Source organism: Mesocricetus auratus, unplaced genomic scaffold (genome assembly GCF_017639785.1).
Source record: "Mesocricetus auratus isolate SY011 unplaced genomic scaffold, BCM_Maur_2.0 Super-Scaffold_100691, whole genome shotgun sequence".
In the NCBI taxonomy this organism is placed as follows: domain Eukaryota; kingdom Metazoa; phylum Chordata; class Mammalia; order Rodentia; family Cricetidae; genus Mesocricetus; species Mesocricetus auratus.
The window spans coordinates 43,184,190-43,204,099 of record NW_024429267.1 but is presented as its reverse complement, the minus strand read 5'-3'; the positions used below and the strand labels follow the sequence as shown (position 1 = coordinate 43,204,099).

General features: G+C 41.3%; 1 protein-coding gene across 4 annotated transcripts in view; it reads right to left on the bottom strand.

The window, feature by feature from the left end:
- Window positions 1-19,910, bottom strand: part of Cpne4 (copine 4) — a 473,640-nt gene that overhangs the window by 44,541 nt on the left and 409,189 nt on the right. For all 4 annotated transcript variants that reach the window (XM_040739639.1, XM_040739636.1, XM_040739638.1 and 1 more), the window contains exons 8-9: window positions 6,590-6,688; window positions 2,667-2,753 (exon numbers count right to left, since the gene is read on the bottom strand). In XM_040739639.1, coding sequence (XP_040595573.1) covers window positions 2,667-2,753; window positions 6,590-6,688 — 186 coding nt within the window. The remainder of the gene's footprint in view (window positions 1-2,666; window positions 2,754-6,589; window positions 6,689-19,910) is intronic.

Sequence of the window (19,910 nt, the reverse complement as noted above, 5' to 3'; positions counted from 1 at the left end):
TGTTGGAAGAATTGTATCATTGTGGAGGTAGGTTTTTTTGAAGTCCAATGTGCTCAAGCTATGCCCAGTGTGGGACACAGCTCACTTCCTGTTGCCTAGAGATCAAGATATGGAACTCTCAGCTTCTTTTCTAGCACCATGTCTGCCCAAACACCACCATGAGGATATTGAACCAAATTTCTGAAACCGTAAGCCAGGCCCAACTAAATATTTTCCTTTGTAAGAGTTGTTATGGTCATTATATCTCTATACAGCAATAGAAATCCTAACTAAGACAGAAATTGATACCAGTGACTGGGGTATTTCTGGAATAGGCCAGACTATGCTTTTGTTTGGAAGAATTTGGGTTTTGAGACTTTGTGTTAGGAAAACTGTAGAATACTTTAAGAACTTCTTAATGGACTACATTAGTAGGTGCATGGGAGATAGTGCTACTAGCAGTGATTTGAACTGTGATGTACTGTCTCAAGAGGTTTAGGAGGAGAAGAATTTTAATATGTTGCTTAAAGATTGCTCTTGTGATATTCTGGTGAAGAATGTAGCTGCTTTTGCCCTTTTTCAAAGAATTTGCCTGAGGCTAAAGTGAAGAGTTTTCCTAATTCCACTGGCAGAGGAAATTTCAAAATAGTCTATTATTGAGTGTGTCCTAAGATTATTTGTATTCATTCTTATGAAGATCTATAATGAAAAGGCACAAGCTGAGAAAGGAAAAATACAAAATGTACAATTTGAGGAGAAAAGAGGCACCAGGAGGTGGAATAGAACTAAATTCTGTTCAAGGAAATAAACAGATTAAAGGAAAGCCCAATGTTAAATGGGATAAAGGGAGTGGGGTCCTCAGGGCAAGACCCCACTCACCTAAGCTTCTAATTTGTGAAAAGGAATTGAAGAACAGCGTAGGTCCAGTTATGTTGGTTCATGCCTTTAATTCCAGCACTCAGGAAACAGGGCAGGCAGATTTCTGAATTCAAGGCTAACCTGTTCTACAGAGCAAGTTCCAGGATAGCCAATCTTAAGTAGTGAAGGAAGCCATCAAAAACAACAACCAAAAAACTGGTAAAAATGTATTTGAACAAGGGGGCCATGTTTCAGCCCCAGAAAACAGCAGAATTTAGCAGCTTCAGTCACATGGTTCTGGCCTTAGAGTCAAGGATACAAGAAAGGGATTATAGAATCTCCCTCTGCAACTAAGGAAAGCTGCTGAGGTCAGGCTTGTATCAAGGATATCCCTGCATTGAAGCCCAGAGAGGCCATTGTATGAAGCTGTGAACATGAAGCCTGGGTTGCCTTGAAGATGCCAATATGTTGGAGATGTCAGAGCTATGGGATGCCTGCCAATTAAAGTTGTTAACAGGGAGTGGAACCAGTTCAACATAAAGAAGTGTGTTGCAGTCAACAAAACTGAAAGGAGTTGGAGATCTGACGAGAGTTTTGATATTTGACATGGAGATGTAGACTTTGGAGCTTGCCCAGCTGGTTTTTGTTTTGCTTTTGTCCAAATTTTCCTCCCAATGCTCCATCCCTACATTTTGGAATGGTAATGTATATACTTTGCCATTGTATGTTGGAAGTACATGATATGCATTTTGATTTTACAGGGGATTACAGTTGAAAGATTGCGGGAATCCCAGACTTTGAACTTTGACTTTTAAACAGGTTTGAGACTGTTATAGACTATGGGGACTTTTAAAGCTACACTGAGTGCATTTCTGCATTATGTTATGACTATAAGCCTATGGGGGCCAGTGAGTGGAATGTGGTGGTTTGAATAGGCATGACTCCCATAGACTCAAGTGTTGGAATGCTTGGCTCTTAGGGGGTGGCACTATTAGAGGAGGTGTGGCCTTGTTGTAGTAGGTGTGGCCTTGTTGGAGGAAGTATGTCACTGTTGGGGCCAGTTTTGAGGTCTCATATGCTTAAGCTATGCCCAGTAAGGGAACAGTGCACTTCCTATTGCCACAGATCAAGAGATGGAACTCTCAACTCCTTTTCTAGAACCATGTCTCCCTGAACACTGTCATAAAGGAATAACCTCTGAAACTGTAAGTCAGTCCCAATAAAATGTTTTTCTTTATAAGAATTGCTATGGTCTTGATGTCACTTCACAGCAATAGAAACCTAACTAAGATATTTTCTAAGCCCAGGAAAAGGACAGAAAGAGATCTGTGGGGGGGGTCTTCAAGGTCTGTACAGTTGGGCCTAGGACATCTGCAGATTCCCACCCCCTGCTCCCTTTATTTGGGGTTATATATTGCTGTAATTGGCAACTGCCTTTGAGCTGAGGCATAAACCACATTTTCAAGGCTCATTACTATTTTAGAATAAGGAATGCCTCATAGTTAATAACTCTTTCCCACATCACTTGAGTATCTTCTTCAAGAACTGCCCTGTGCATAGAAGTATCTGAGCCATGGTCTGTACTTCCTAAACTTTGGGGTCAAGTTCCTGGGATGGGGAAGGTAGCATTGGGCTGTCACAGATTTTAGTCCATTCATAATAATATTTCATTTCCTTTGTCTGGTACTACATTGATGTTATGAGTTTTGTCTTAGAGAAGGTCATTCACTTGTAAAAAAAAAACTCTTCCCGTTTGATCACGTGATTTGAACTTCTCCCCTAAGACAACTCCAGCATTATGTTCCTGATAGAGAGGGGATTACACATACCTTACACTGATTCAGAATCACCATGCCTGAGTTCTTGTAATTCTTCTTCTTGGCCTTGTACTTGGGGTTGATGCATTCCCACTGTACCTATACCAAAAAGGGTCAAACATGAGTGCCTTCAAGAAGAAGTCAAGTCTCTTAATGAGGTCAAGCTTCAGGAAACACACACATGGAACTGGATAGCTGGAAAATGGTCTTTAGGTGGTAATTCTAGCATCTAGGAGAATGGTAAGGGAGAGTGATTGACAGAGACAATGGAGTGCCTGGTTCATACCCCATGCCTTCATTTCCCAGCTGTGTCCTATGCTGAGCTGCTTGACTTCTCTGTGCCTTGGATTTTTCTTCTCTATTACTGAATTCATGATTCCTCAGGTGTTGGCCCTTCTCTTGGTTCTGATCTCAGAGAATACTCCATGAAGGACAGGATTGGAGCCTTGGGAAGGACTGAGGACTGCGGGATTAACTGGTAGCCAGCTAGAACAATTTTCAGCTCTTCCAAACCATGAGGCAGAAGCAATTGTGAGGCAGACACCCAACATTCACTGGACATTTCTGTTCATGATCCTGAAGGAGCTGGACTCTGAGGCTTCCACTCAGGACACAAAAGTTTATTCTTGACAATCAAAAAGAAGCAGCTTGGGAGGCAGACATAAGCAGGCTAGTCTGACAGTCAATGGCCTCCTATAACCTCAATGCCCATGCGTTAGTTATGTGACTTGTTTTGACCAATGGGACATTAAAAATGTTGTGAGAACAGAAGCTGGAAAACACCAGTGTTCTGAAACTGCCTTTTCTTGCTTCTAAGTTTTATTTTGCCACTTTGTAAAACTAAAAAACATACATTGGAGGATAAAATCACCATCACTATTACCACCACAACCATAACAACAGCAACAAAACACATATGGTGAGCCTCACCAGCCATTTCTGCTGCTTATGCACAAAAGCATGAGAGTTTCATGACATCATAAAGGGAAGAGAGGAGCTATACTGGATGAACCAGGCAAAATTGGCAACCAAGAAAATGTCAAGTAATAATGACTGTTTTCAGGCAGGAAGTTAGTGGACAATTTGTTACTCAGGTAACAGTAGTCTCAACCCCAGGAGGCCCCAGAAGTGACTGAGACACTTCCCTGGTGACTCTGAGACTCACACATTAGTATTACTCCATATCCTGTCTGGCAACCACAATGATTTCTTCCAGGAGGGTCCTGGAGGGGCCCTTCTAGTTGGTATTGCAAAACTTTCCCTTGACCATCTCAAACTAAAGATGCTTATGAGATATTCAAGAATTAATGAAGATTAGTTAAGAAATTACCCTGTTATGTCAGCAGCATCCTGGCCCAGGCAGGGGAAGGGAGTGTGAACAATGGCTCCTCTTTTTCCCTCTGATGTGGTACACTGGGTCCTCAGGTTCAAGGCTCCCACTCGCCCACTGGTCAGCTCTTCTCTTTTACTCACTTCTTCACTCAATTTTAACCCTTTCTCTCTGATGGCACATAACAATTCTTCTCACGTAGGCAATGCTCTATGACAGTTCCTTTAAAGCCCAGTTCTCCAACTTTCTTCACAAACTGGACCTCCCTTCCTCAAAACTTCCTCATCTCAGGATCATTGGTATCATCCCCTTCCTTCCTCCCGTTCTCTAATCTCTCAACCCACTTACAGTTCTCATTTCCAACATATCTTAAATTTCATTACTTTGTCTCTATCCATTGTCATTTAGCCTGTGTCATTGTCTCATCTTGTCCCAGTATGGTAGTGACTGCACAACAGATTGACCAGACACTTCCTCTTTTCTCTGTAAATGGCTAAATGGTAACACACTAGCCAAAGCATTCTCATTCTCTCTCTTTCTGTCTCTGTCTCTCTGTTTCTCTGTCTCTCTCTCTCTCTCTCTCTCTCTCTCTATATATATATATATGTATATATACATATATGTGTATGTGTGTTTGTACACCCATGTACAAGGGCATATGTACACTCATGCACATGCATGCATGAACATGTATACACATATGTGTGGGACAGAGATCTACCTCAGGTGGTGATCCTCAGGAGCTATCCACCTTGATTTTTGAGCTAAGATCATTCATTGGTCTGGAGTTCTCTAGGTAGGTTAGGCTGTCCAGTCAGTAAGCCTTAGCTACCCTCCTGCCTTCACCTCCCTAGTGCAAAGTGTACCACCATACCTGGCTTCCTAACATGGGCTTTAGGGATCAAACTCAGGTCTTTATGTTTATACAGCAAACATTCACCAACTGAACTAATGCACCAGGAGAGCTAATGCAATCCTTTAACAAATTCAAACCAGTTTGATCCTTTTGAACATCACCCAATGAAACATTCTGCAATGATATGGATACCCCATGTCCTCATCATCCAATGAGAGCCACCAGCTGCATGAAGCTACTAAGCACTTGAAATGTGACTAATATTACTGACAGATGGATCTAATAACATAGTCACATGTGGTTGGTGGCCACATATCTCAGAGTACAGTTTGAAGGTGCCCTTATAACATTCAGAGGATGCTATTATAGCCAGCTCTTCCTGGCCTCTACTTTGTCTTTGATCATTTTCCATACAAGGTCACCTCACCCTCTCTGCATCCAATATGCTGGTCCTTTTCCAAGTCCTCAAGCAGACCAAGCTCTTTCCTGCCTCAGTACCTCAAAATTTTCTTCTCTCTGCCTGAATGCTTTTTCCTTACTTATTGCAGATTGGCTTCTTCATATCCTTAAAGGGTCTGAAGTTAAATGTTGCCCTTTACCTTGTAACTCACTTGGCAAATAAACTATTTTCATCTTTTAACAATTTCCATTTATTTTATTTTATTTATTTTGATGTGACTGTGTGTGTTTGTGTGTGTATGATGTATGTATGCACATATGAATGAGCCCTGCACATGTGTGGAAGTCAGAGGACAGTTTGCAGGAGTTGGTTTTCTCCTACTCTTTGATCCCTGGGATCAAGCTCATACCATCAGGCTTGGCAGCACGTACTTTTACCAGAGGAACCATCTTCTCCTCCTTGTCTTTCTCTTTTAAATAACATTTGTCACAAGGTGTAATTGCCTTTTAGGTTTTTGTTTGTTTGGCTTATGTTCAGATTCTACTTTGGCTTCCATGAGTCTGTTAGCTTCAGGAGAGCAGAGGCAATGTTGGCATGGCTGGTCATGGTAGACCCAGAGCCAGCCAGGCACAATAGATGTCAAATCACCAAAGATATTGCTCCCACCATATAAATGTGCCAGCACAGGCTCTTGAGGTGCAGTTAAGTTCTCCTGGTGTCTCACAGTTACAGAAAAGTACAGTAGCATGCATTTCATGGCTTCAATGGGAATTACAGGTTTATCTCTGTTTATCTGGGAGCATCAAGCCTTGGTGGTCTTCAGTCATGATGGATGTTATAATCCTACCTTTAATGGCCTCTTAGAAACCCAAAGATGAAATTTTTCCCCAATCTATTGATTTGACTATTTCTGTTTGTAGAGGAGAGCAAGATGCAAGTGTGTGAGACACTTTAGAGTTGCAGCAGATAGTGTCCATAAGCTGGCCTGGCTCTGTACATTTAATGCAGCAGCAGTGTGTTCCTTATTATCCAGGGAGTGACTGCTTATCATTTAGTGCTGACTTTAATTGTATCCCTTGGGAAAGCAATGCTACTTTTCCAAGATTGCATAGCTAAAGAAAATTAGACATTTATGCATTGAACGACTCTGCTTTTCCCATAGAGAAACTTCTATTTTGGGGTGATGTCTTGACAAGGTCACAGAATGGATTTTGCTAGGATTGTTCTAGAATCAAATCCTACAACCTTCCCTTTCCATCAGACTCAACCATATATGGTAGATTTTCCTTTAGCACTTCCATTTCTAACTAAAGTTGCATCCCAGAGAGTGTTGGGATAACACCACCTACCTGTTTCCCTTCCATAGCTCCTCTCATCTCCTTGAAGGTGGAGGTGAATTCTCCAATAAAGTCATGCTTGCCATTGGAGTCCCAGTCCCATACTATGCACTGCAAGACAAAAGGATGATTGTTTTTCCCCAAGGTTTTTAATCACAGATGCTACAGGCAGCGTGAACTTTATAAGGAAGAGCATATAAAATGCGTTTGGTCTACAATAGCAGCTGGATGTAATATCCCTTTGGTTTTCATAGCTTTTCACTTGGCTTTATTAGCTACAACCTCCAAACATCCCTGTGACATATCAGTCATTGCTATAACTTATCAGTGTTTTCAGAAGAAGCCAGTGAGACACAGAGGAGAAAGGTCTGATTGGCTAGAAGGGCCATCTAGGGAATGACAGCCTGAGTCTTGAAGGTAGTTGTCCTTCCTCTGATTATGATGCTTTTTCTCTCCAGTTCTAATTTTTAATTTTTAAAAAACCATCAAAGATATTCTCTGTTTTATAGATGTAGAAGTTTTCTGAGTTCATGAATTTGTAGCTTTCAGAACAGTAGCCTGTTAGTGATTTTGATTAAATGATGTTATTCTTATTTTTTCTATTTTCCTGATGATAAAAGAAAATGCCAACAAAAGCAAATGAAAAGGTTAAAAAGTGAAAGATTTCATGGTATCTTCAATAGAAATGGGTGGATGACAGTGTCCAATAAACCACCCTGGTAAATATCACACATCCATCACCCAGCTGTGGCTGTTCATATCTAGCAAGAGAGATCCATCTGCCACTGTTATGGCTAGATTCTGGATAGTCTGTCAATATTTCCTCTAGTGACTAGTTTAAACCAATAACAAGCTCTCTGATTGGCTACCTAACTAGGTAAAGAGGAAGGTACACTGAAGATTAGACCATAGTCTTTAGAATCAATGACGTAGTTACATTTTAAGGCAATGGGGGCACCACAAAGAATCTTAAACCTTAAATTTGGTCAAGAGAGCAAGAGGGACTTTTACTCAGAGGTGCCTTATAAAACACAGTGTCCCCCAAATTATCCTTGTCTTCCCTTGGGCTTCAGATATCCTAATCCCCAGTCTGCCTGAGAAACCCAATTGCAGAACTCTTCCTAGATCATGTGGAATGCCCCACACATGTACAAAGAAATATACACCACTCCCAGACACGTTCTTACACATTCAGTTTTTTGTTACAATAAATTACACCTACATCCATATAGTTACTACAAACTGAAAATGAACACTATCCCTAGTATTTATCTTTACCTTCGCAAGTCACACACTGCTTCTTTCCATGCTGTCCGCAACACATTCCTTCTCTTCTCTGCTATATTTCTTAATCTGTTACTACAATAGCCACCCAGGTGGCCTCCTGGCCTACCCTGTATTTATCTACCCTCACAATTTACTAATTATGTTAATTACCTGATTTGAATAAAAATGAATATCAGGCACTAGATTTTCCAATATCTTCCATAATCTTATTGCCATCAGTATTTTCAAATTTCCTATAATCCATGCTTACAATATTTTAAAAACAAATTGTAAAAATAAAGTGAGGTGGGTGGGAATATAAAACACTGGTTTGCTAAGACTTTAATTTCTGTTTGAGGCATCTTGAAAAAACTAATTTCTCTGCTTCTCTCTCCTTAAGCATGGAGGATTTGTTAAATAATCCTCTTTCTTAGAAAACATTGAAATATTTTCTGTGAAGAAAGAATGCATCAGCACAGATCAGAATGGAAGAGGGGAGGACAAAGGAACTAAATTGCTTTGCTGAAACAGTAAGGACAACCTTAATTTCTCTTTGATAACTAGAGACCCGGGGTGAGGGCTGGGAATAATCAAGTAGTTTCCACCAGAAGGCTAAAGACAGGCAGCTGTACATTGGGTCTCACATGTGTTCAGAGACCCATACATTCAAGACCCACGCTTGGTCTCTATCCTGTGTCACTATGAGAACATGGCGGACCTTTCAGGAGACTGGGCAGAGAAGAAAGTTAGGTGATTGGGATATGCTCTGGAAGTGGATATTAGGACCTGTATTAGTTGTTTTTTTTTTGTTGTTCTGATAAAACACCATGACCCAAAGTGACTCATGAAAGAGTTTATTTTAGCTTATAGTTCCAGAGGGAGAGTCTGTAATGGTGGGGAGCCATGACAGTGGATGGGCATGTGTGTTGGAGCGGGAAGCTAAGAGATCACATATTTCTCCACACACAAGAAACTGAAACGAGGACAAGGTTATATACTATTAAAGCTGTTCCCCAGTGATGTACTTCATCTGACAAGTCTCCCCTTTCTAAAAATTCCACATCCTCCCTAAACACTGTCACCAACTGGGGACCAAGTGTTCAAATATGTGAGTCTATGGGAGACATTTTTCATTCAGACAAATACAAGACCCAGGCCCTCTTCTTCCTCTTTTTGTTTTCCAGCTGTCTTGAGGTGAGAGGTCTTCTCAGTCATATGCCCTCACCATGATATTCTGCTTTGCCTTGGGCCCATGCACTGCAGCTCCCAGAACTGCAAGCCAAAAGAAATCTTTCCCCTTATTGAGTTGATTATCTCAGGTATTTTTGACAGAATACTGACTAACATACTGAGTCAACAAATGGGTTGGGAGGAGGTAAAACAAACAACAGAAATCCACAAAACCTTGAAAACAACGATGTCTGATTCGGTCCCCCAATGCTGCCACCACGTCCTGTCATCTGCCGACTCTGGGACTTCTGTCAGAGTGCTACCTCCACGACATTGTGTTGATGATTACTTGTAGAATAAAGAGCAAGCACCATATTCATGTTCCAGGGGCAGACCAGAAGGCAGAATGAGACAGAGGGAGACACAGCAGAAAGCAGTGACTGAGAACTGAGTGGAAATCAGAAGTGTGGAGCTGGGTCTGGCAGGTGAGTCTGAGGGGTGGAACACCACAGAAGTACTGTAGAGGTCACTGGCTTGTGTAGGGATATGGATTGAGTGTATCACTGTGTGTATTTGTGTGTAGTCAGATGGATTCTAGTTCTTGAGTGTATCACTGTGTGTTTGTGTGTGTATATACACATTTCTACATATGTTGCATAGATATTGGTGTGGGTGTGCATGCATGCATGTAGGCCAGATATCAACACTGGGTATCTTCCAATAGCTTTCCCCTTTAATTGAGGGAGGCTCAGGCTCTCAGTGAACTCAGGGCTGGTCAATTTGGCTATACTGGCTGGCCAACTGGAATTATAAACACACTTTGCTGCTAGGATCAAACTTGGGTCCCCAAGCTTATATGGCAGATATTTTATTGACTCAGACATCTTCCTATCTCCTCAATTTTGTTTACTTAGAGTTTTTATTGAAAATTTTCTTAATTAAAATAATAATTTATGCAGTTTGCCTCTAGTGCTGTGAATTTACTGCTTTCCCTCCCAATCACAGAGTAAGGTTTTGGGAATGGCCATAGCACCTGCCCTGGGTGGTGAAGTGCAAGGAAGTGCTCTGAGTACTTTCAAAGAAGGAGACTTGAAAGACCAGGGTGTGTTTTAATGTTTTATCTCTGTCTGTGCCTTGGTGAGCAACACCATGGTAGCTGTTGTGTTGACCTGAGACCCTCCCTCACTGAGGGTTTCTCAGCTCCTGATGATGCATGGTCATGTGCCTTGGTGAGCAACACCACAGTAGCTGTCATGTTGACCTGAGACCTCACTGAGGGCTTCTCAGGCCAGCTCCCTGATGACACATGGCAGACATATATGCACACAGGAAACAGGTCTCTGCTGCTCTTAGCCTCTGAGATCTGTGCGCAGTCTGTTAAGAACCACTCAGAGAATGGCTATAGGAAAAGGTCTCATAACTGATTGTGACTCCAAAAGTAGGGAAAACAGATGTTTGAATAGAAGGAAAGAAACAAATGCTTACTAATAATTAAATTGGCTCAAACCTCAAAACCCAAACAATAAGCAAGAGTCTATTTCATTGCTAGGGATGTCCAAGCAGAAGTGTGTGTGTGTGTGTGTGTGTGTGTGTGTGTGTGTGTGTGTGTGTATGTATGTGTGTGTGTGTGGTGGGGGTCCATTCCACATCCAGGACCCAGTGGGGAAAACCTAAAGGGGGGAAAGCAATGAGGACCTTTGGGATGTCTTCGAGCTGTCATTAACTTGAACATGGTAAGGTTAGTTCTTGTTGCAGGGTGCAAAATGAAGTCAAAGGAAAGCTTTGCTCATTTTTGGTTGAAATGCTAAGTGTGCTCAACAGTTTGTGCCATACGATTGCCCTGTAGTCATTTTCTTGATTAATGATTGATGTGGGAGGGCCCAGCTCACTATGGGTTCTGACTCTCTTGGGCAGGTGATCATGGGTTGTACAGAAAGCCAGGCTGTGACCCATGGGGAGAAGGCCAGTAAGCAGCATTTCTCTATAGCTTCTGCTTTAGTTCTTTCCTGCCAGAGAACTTACATAGTTTCCTTCCTGAATGACTGTGATCAAGACATGTAAGCCAAATAAACCCTTTTCTTCCTAAGCTGTTTTTTGGTCATGGTGTTTATCACAGCCAACTAGGACATTAAGTAATGCAGTGTAGCTTTGTAGAATTGTAAGAATCACTTTTTAATTCTTCCAATAGACAGTGGGGGAAAGCTCAATGATTCAGTCATTTGCAAAAAGAGCATAAGATAAGGACTGCGATCATGAAATTGCAAAATGTTGTGGATTGATCTGTTATAATAATAATATTAATGAGATATCTCTACCTCCTTTATCCCCCTCCACTTGTCTGTCTGTCTTCACCAGTCTCTCCTAAGTGACAATCACTTATTATATGGAACAAGAACCGGAAGAAAGCTTACCAGGCCTTTTCATAAAAGAAGAAAGGCTCCTGGGACTTCTGCTCAAGGCTTATCACAACTGTTTCCCACCTGATGTGATGCCTGCATCTGACCCTCAGATACTTACTCTCTGCTTTTGGGAGGAGCTTATTAACAAGCACAGAAGACAGAAACAAACAAGAGAAGGGAAATGTAGGAACATTTTAAGTATTTCCTTGCACAGGCAAAGAGAACTGAAATCCCCCTTTTTAGTGGAAGTGGAACAAACATGTTACTTTGATTTCCCATCAAGCTTGGGTTAGTTTCCCCTCCTTCACCTGTCAATCACAGCATCCCATATGTCTGTAAAGTGTTCTCTAGCTGGTAAGAGGGAATCACTGAATGCTCCTAGAGAGAATGAATGGAGCTTAAGAGACTTCCTGTCAGGGTCTCCAGGAGCAGGCTCACAGCCTCTAATGTGCCCCCCTTCCTTCCTTTCTTCCTTCCTTCCCCCCTCTCTTTCTCTTTTTTGGGGTGTGTGTGTGTGTGTGTGTGTGTGTGTGTGTCTGTGTCTGTGTCTGTGTCTGTGTGTATGTGTGTTATTTTTCGAGACAGGGTTTCACTGTGTAGCCCTGGTTGTCCTGGAACTTTCTCTGTAGACCAGACTCTTTAGGGTCCCAAGCTCACAGAGTCTTCCTCTGCCTCCCAAGTGCTGCTGGAATTAAAGGCATGCACCATCACTGCCTGGCTTGGTCCTGCTGTTTAAGGTAGCAAGGTTTTTTTTTAACGTAGCAGTTATGAATTTTTTTAACATTGCCAGAAGGTGTCCCAAAGGAAGGAAGACACTGAGGTAGATAGATTTTTTTTTTTGATGTAAAGAAAACTTTAAGCAGGCTCCAAAAAGGTTCAAGAAAACTTCCTAAGAAAGGCTCCCCCCAGAGAAGCTTCTGCTCTCTCCTCTACCCTGGCTGGTTTTCTCTGACCCCAGAAACTGATCTGGGCGTGGCAGAAGAGGCGGTTAGTCTCTGGACAAGGTCGAGCTCAGGGTGGTTTCTGCGGGCAGGCCTTTTCCAGGAACTTAATGCCCCCAGGCATTTTATTGTTTTTAGTAAACATTGTTTTACAGCTGCCTACTCCCAGGCAGAAGGGGAAGTGGGTCTCTGCTCAAGGTCTGGTGTTCCCACAATTCACCCCTTTTTATTTTTAAATGAGGCACTCCTGGCTTAGGTCAAGTAGGGTCACCCTCCCTTTCCCGTCCTTGGGGGACCTTGAACCCCTGCCTGGCTTGGTCCTGCTGTTTAAGGTAGCAAGTTTTTTTTTTAACGTAGCAGTTATGAAATTTTTTAACATTGCCAGAAGGTGTCCCAAAGGAAGGAAGACACTGAGGTAGATAGATTTTTTTTAAAAAAGTTCTGTTGTCAATTACTTCCTTCTACTGAACTCTGATGTAGCTGAGAATGAAATGCATCTTGGTGAAAGCAAACAGATCAACCCTCCTCAGAAAAACTGAGGCAGAGGTGAGATGCCTTGGTGTGCCTCAATGAGGCAGCCTTGACACATCTGGGAGAACTCAGCCTTGCAAAGTTACCTGAAAACTGGAAAACTCTCACAGCTCCCAAAGGAGCTGAGGTTAGAATCTGAAAACACACAAGCTTGGCAGATAGTCTGATCAATATTCTTTTTACAGACAAGAAAATTGATGACTGAATTAGTTCCTTTTCCTGTTGCTGTGATAAAATACTCAGAGAAAAGCAACTTAAGGGAGAAAAGGTTTCTTATGGCTCAAAGTTTTAGGGTACAGTCCAACATGGCAGCGAAGTCCTGGCCCATGTTACAGTTGACCATGTTAGCAGCATCTCTGTAGCCCTCATTGTGGCTGGTAGACCTAAACAACTGGTCATGCTATACAGAAGTTGTTCAGGCTAATTGTTTATTTATGTAACTCATCGAATGCTTTATGGTGAGGGCTGATCCAAGACTCTCACTCTCTCCTTTCTCTTTTATGCTCTCTCCAATCCCTAATTCCTTGTAGTTTTATGCACCTTTCATTCTGATGAATTCAAAGCTGTGCAGATTTCACCTGAATGACCCATCAGTTGTGAGGGCAAGGAGAGAAATACTATCCCAATTCTACCCAAAGGAATCTGAGCCAGAGATCCAAAGTGAAGGGAGGAGAATAAAGATACTGAGCTGTGTCCACCACCTGCCAGATCTGCTGCCAGGTCCTTTTCCAATGGGTTTATATTGGGTAAGTTATTTTTATTCCAGTAAATTTGTGTTATCTTCAGTTTGGGAAGTTTAGGTAAAAAAAATCAACTAGGGGAAAATAATGAAGATGTGAATTTTGCCACATTGCCTAGGTTCCAGGAACAGTTAAATAGACCAAGTATTAGCAGAACTTATAAAGTACTTAAGAATCATTTAGAATTTAGAGAATCCCTAGCAAGTGGTTCATCTGGTCAACCTTCCAAGCAGCAAGGACTCACAATTATTATACTGTTCTGCTACTGTAAGTCAGCTGGTCACCCTGTCACTCTGTGCTCTTCAGCCCCTAACTCCATCCAGGCTTGATCTAGTGGTGGTCTTGTGCAGGCAACCACAGCCATATCCTGTCCTTTTATCTGTTCTCAAGGAACATGGGTATGAGACACCAATGGTAGCTTTCAGATAGGGAATGCTTTGAAAGGGAGCTGTGATTAACAAGTGTTCAGAAACCCCAGCTGTCCAGCAAAGGATGCAAAGTCAATACCCTAGCAGAGTCTGAGATGTCAATTAAAATCAAACTGCTTTCCTGTAGAAAACTACTATCAATGAAAATAAATTTTACCTTCAAAACACCTAAGTAAAGGTTTCAAGAACTCCTGTATATACCATTTCGTTCTTTTCTAATCAATCCTATATTATTTTACTATTCTTTGGTGAAGTGTTTTTTAATGGAGTTTCCGATGTGTTAAAAGACAACAAAATTTCTCTTTTCTAAAATTTTTATTGAAAATGATTCTTTTCTCATATAATACATCCCAACCACAGTTTTGTCTCCCTCCACTCCTCCCAGCTCTTCTCACCTGCCCTCTCCCCCTCCATTTCCTCTTCAGAAAAGAGAATGCTCCAAGAGATAGCAGCCAAACATGAAAAAGCAAGATACAATAGGACAAGGCAAAAGTCCTCCTATCAAGGCTGGACAAGGCAACCCAACAGAAGGAAGTGAATCTCAAGAGTAGGCAAAATATCCAGGGAAACACCTGCTCCCACTGTTAGGAGTCCCACAAAACACCAAGCTAATAGCTGTAACATGTATACGCAAAGGGAGCCTGCTGCAGATCCACGCAGGCCCCATGCTTGCCCTTTCGGTCTCTGAAAGCACATGTCTAAAGAGGGGGAGGAAAGACTGTAGGAGTCAGAGGATGTGGAGGACAGTAGGAGAACACGGCCCACTGAATCAATAATAAAATCTTTCAAAGCTTAGTAGTTATGTCAGCTCTAAGGATCGTCTGATGGGCAGAATGAAGGCACAATTTCAGGACTGCATTTTGTTTATCTAGTAATATTGCCATAGTATTAATCTTTCTGTGAGTATTTATTATAGTACTGAGAATTTTGACTGTGTTTCAGCTGGCCTGAGCTTATGTGATAAACTTGAGATCTAAACCTTACTTACAATATTGCTGCACCAAGAAAAATAACAGTTACATCCTGAGGACATGTAACTGTTAACAAAAGAAACACCTGTGATATCATCACTTAAAAATTTAAATTGAATGGAATTTTGTTCCAGGATTCTTCTCATCACCCAGTATCAGTACCTTTGATGACATCATGGTAAAATATCTTAGAAAATATGTTTAAAAGTAGCAAATAGTCATTTTGGCTCATGGTTTCAGTGCATGGTCAGCTGGCCTTTAAGTCTGTGGAAAGGCAGCACAGTACAGCAGAAGCATATGGGGTGGTGGGGTTGGGGGATGAAGGCTTACTACATGTTGCCCAGGAATCAAAGAGAGGAAAGAAAAAGAGAGGAAGGAGCTGGGACCCTAATATCAGCTTCAAGAGCATGCCCTCAATGACGTCCTTCCTTCAACCTGGCCCCACCCACTGCCTCCCCAAGACACCATCATCTGAGTACCACATCTTTAACAAATGATCTTTGACAGGGAGACACACTTGTATTCTAAACCATAGCAACATATAATATACTGTGTTTTCCTTATGATCCATCTTTGATGGACACCTAGGTTGTTTTCATATCTTGGCAACCGTAGGTAGTGCTGTGATAGACATTTGAATGCACATCACTCTTTAACACAGACTTTGTTTTCTTTAGTTATATACCCACAGTGGAATTTCTGATAGTTAGATTTCTAGTTAAACATAAATCTTAGTGTGCCTAGTGCCTTTGGTTATTATGAAGTTTGGACTTTTACATTTCATGGAATGCTGACTCAGGACCTCAATTCATAGAGTTACAAAGAACCTGCTAAATAAATGATTTATGCATGGCAAGAGAGACACAGGGGAGAGTGGTAGTCTGTTTAGCAATGATCATGTTCTAAAATCTTTCAGTTAAACTAGATTACATTGCAAATTATAATATGTTCTCCCAAAGCAGTTACTTAGGGTCACTTACAAATTCCTTTGTGAGTCGAATACCAAAGTAATCAAAACCATAGTTTACAGATCATATCCTTGCCCATGGAAGTGACTTTCCAAATATCCACCATGCTATGCAAGGTTCATGTAAGGTTCCTTTCCACAAATTAAAGATCCAGAGAACCCTTCCTTCCTTTCTCTTTTCTATAGCCCAAACTAGTCTGGAACTCAACATTGTAGTCTGGCTGGCCTCAAACTCATGATCATCCTATTTCAGGTTTCCAAGTATGATGTAGAGAAATAAGCCATCTCATTCAGACCCAGAGAATACCCGAAAAGGAGAACTCCTAGCTATGCAAGATGGTACATGACTGTAAACCAACACTTGGGAGGTTTAGGCAGGAGAATTATGAGTTCAAGTTCAGCTTGGTCTATCATGAAGGATCATATATTAAAACATTTCTTAAAAGCTATGCTTCTTGCTAAAGACAGAAATAAAAGGAAGATCTCTACAACTTTTTGGAGACAATTGAGATGTGGGATGTGGGGTCTTTATCATGAGAAGACCTTGGTATCTGCCTCCTAATCATCTAGTTTTAGTAATATGTAAGACTAGAAGAACTTGCTATAGAAAATGCACGACTTTGTTGAAGGAAAAGAAAAAAAGGAGGTGAGATGAAGAAAGCCAGCAGGGCAATTCTGTGAAGAAAGTAGTTTCTTGCTGTCTAATTATGAGTTCTTGATAATATCAGCAAGGCATATAAAAGGAAAGACACCATGTTGAATAAAAGAATACCCAAGGTGGATAACTTGTAAGTAGGAGAAAAGGCTCTCAGGGAATGGGAGAAAGTTGCTGAACTGTGGGACCTAGGCCTGCTAATTAGCAGCCTCAGGTATGTTTTATTTTCATAGTAACCTAGGTCCCCAGGTAACTGACCCAACTATAGACTCCGTTTATATTCTATGGTCCAGATATAACAGACTGGACATAGAAACACAAACCACCAAACCACCAGAGAGAACAAGCGCAAAATCAACCCAAGACTAGCACAAAGCTAAAATGACCTGATTTACAAGGGAGGTCATTCTTCATCCTTACAGTTCTGTACCAGTGTATAAGGTGATGTCTTGCTGGCTCCTTCCTTCTTGGTGCCCATCCTACTGTCAGTGTGTCTATAGTATGTGCATCTCAACTCACTGGACTTGAGATCAGCGAGAGAAAGATGCTTTAATCTTTAATGAAAACTCTGATCAGTAGATAATGCCTGACTAGGACTCTGAATTGAGGAGGTGGAGAGTTGATTTATCATTGAGGAAAGGATATGCTTGATTGGTAGCATCTTCAGGGGAGAAGGTAAGAGAATGGGTGGGAGGAATGTGTGGAAGTGGAGTAGCAATAATTCTACATTTTACATTATAGCTAAACCTAGTTCAGAGATGTTGAGCAAGAGAGATGCACAGCTTCTCTCAGCTCTGAGAACTTGGCTTCTCTTTCATGAGGGATAAGTAAAATAATTCCTACTTATTTCAAAGAACACGCACACATACACCATCAAAGGGGTCCAATATGTGAGACTATTGGATATCTGCCTCACAGAAATGTCCCACACTAAGGAAATGATTTTTCTCTCTCAAATGCATTACAGTCATTGTCTCAGACTTCCTTGTGACGACCTAGCATGTGGATGACTCTGAAGATAGAAGTAGCTATCCTGGGTAAGGCAGATGATCCTTCCAAGCCACTGTAATTTTACAAACAAACCATGAGAGGAAAGGTCTGGACTGGTCTCATCCATCATTGCTCATTAATAAGCATTTATCATTCCTCATTTCCTACAAGAGAAGCCTTATATGCAAAGAGGAGTGGGAATGATGACAGAGGGTCATAACTGCCCAGGAAAGTGAAAGCAGGGACTGATAGCTGGAGAAAAAGCTCATGAATCATGAAAACCCACAGAGAAAGTCATTCTAGACAAAGAACAACAGGGGATCTCGTCTTTGTTACCCCCACAGAGGATATAAGTAAGAGATCAAGATAAACAGTAAGGCAAACTGTATCCCAAGATGCTGCAATCAGCTCAGACCTTTAAAGAGAGTCTCTGTAACTGCTGACTTACAAAAACTCAGAGCCATGATCTAGGCAGAAGGTGCTGAAACATCTCAAGCCACTCTTTGCCTCCTACATGTACCCAGTGACATGTATTTATACAATATGATTGTTTACCCTGCATTTTGCCTTGTCAATCAGCCACAGAGTTAATTACACATTATTCTTTATAATGGTATGGCAAACAGTGCTAAATGTAATGGCCCTTAGCATTCAGCCATTAATTTGATGACACTATTAATTTGACGACATCACCACATCAGTTTTGATACATGGGTATGAGCCTTCCCTATCAAGGATAATTTATCTCACTGAGCATACTGGATGTCCCATTCCCCTTCTTGCTGACTCATTATTCACACTGATGTAGGCAATGAATCTGTCAATAAAGGAGAAATAAATGTTGTTTGATTTTCCTTAATCTTTTATAAATGCTGATCATGAAACAATATGGATTTTATAGCACTAAGATATGGCCTAAAAGAAATATGGGCTCATTGTAAGGTTTGACAAAATGGGAAGAGAAGATGGATGTTGGAAGTCAATTGTACCCAACTGTGGTCTCCCCAAAAGGATACCATATAGTTATCCCAGAAGCTCTGAAATACTGTTATTTCCACCACTCTCAAAGCACTTGAGTGATCACTCATCTGTCCAAATATATCTTCTGAGAAGCCTTCCCTGGCTACTGGACTTGACGAGGTACTGTGTTGTGCTGAGTCCTCCAGAAGACAACCTAAGACAATAATACATATGATGATGTTTCTGGAACCAACTTCCATGGGAATGGATATTTGAGTCAGAGCAAGACAGGAGACATAAAAAGGAGTTTTGACTCTGTCTCTCAGGTATACCTACAAACTGTGAATACTTACCTTGGAACTGAACTTTTTGTGGGGAGTGGAATGAAATATGGTCTCACTCTGTAGCCAAGCTGGCCACAAAATTACCACAATCCTCCTGCTTCAGCCACTCAAGTGCTAGGATTACAGGTATGAAACACCAGTTATAACTCAGGATTGGATACTTAAGCCCCGCTGTGTGTCAGTCACTGATAAAGAGCTGATCCAATCATTTCACTTCAACGCACGCAGGGAGGTTGTCTTGGCAGCCTTAGGACATCCTCCAACTGAGATATTGGTAGTATGTGTTAAAACAGTAAGAACGGAGGGGCAAGTGTGCCCCTAGATAGTAAAGTAACCCAGTGTGACATGGGTGAGACATATTGAGAATATCTGCCTCACTGATCCTGAAAATATTCTAATAGCACTTGAAAATGCTCTATGATAAAATTTGTCATGCTGTTTTATAATTGCTTAGTTAATCATCTCTCTTTCCTACAGATTTTAAGTCTTATCATGATATAAACAATGTTTTCTTCATCATTTATCATCAGTGACAAAACTAGTACCTGGTACATGGTTAGTCTTCATAGGCTTCCAAAAATATCTATGAAATTCAAACAGGGGGAGGAATGGGGTTAATGTGTGATGAAATGGGACAGGAGTATTAATTAAAATGAGTGGGGTAAAAATAAGTCTCTTGGAAATCTGTTTAGTAACTCAACTTAAAAACAGAAAAGAGAGTTTGAAGGTAGATCCCTTGCAAGACTAGATAACACCAGTCTGAAAAGTAATGGGTTACAAGAAAACAAAACGAAACAAAACAAAACCCTAGTGCCAGGTGTGGGTTACCTCTGTAGGAGCTGTTGATGAGGAAGACCTGAGGGGGCCTCCAAACAATGCAGGCTCTTGCCTTTTCTTGGTTGTCCAAAAAACTAGTTGATAAGACCCTAATGCTGAGTGCTCTACACACTTTGCATACAAGATATAGAGAA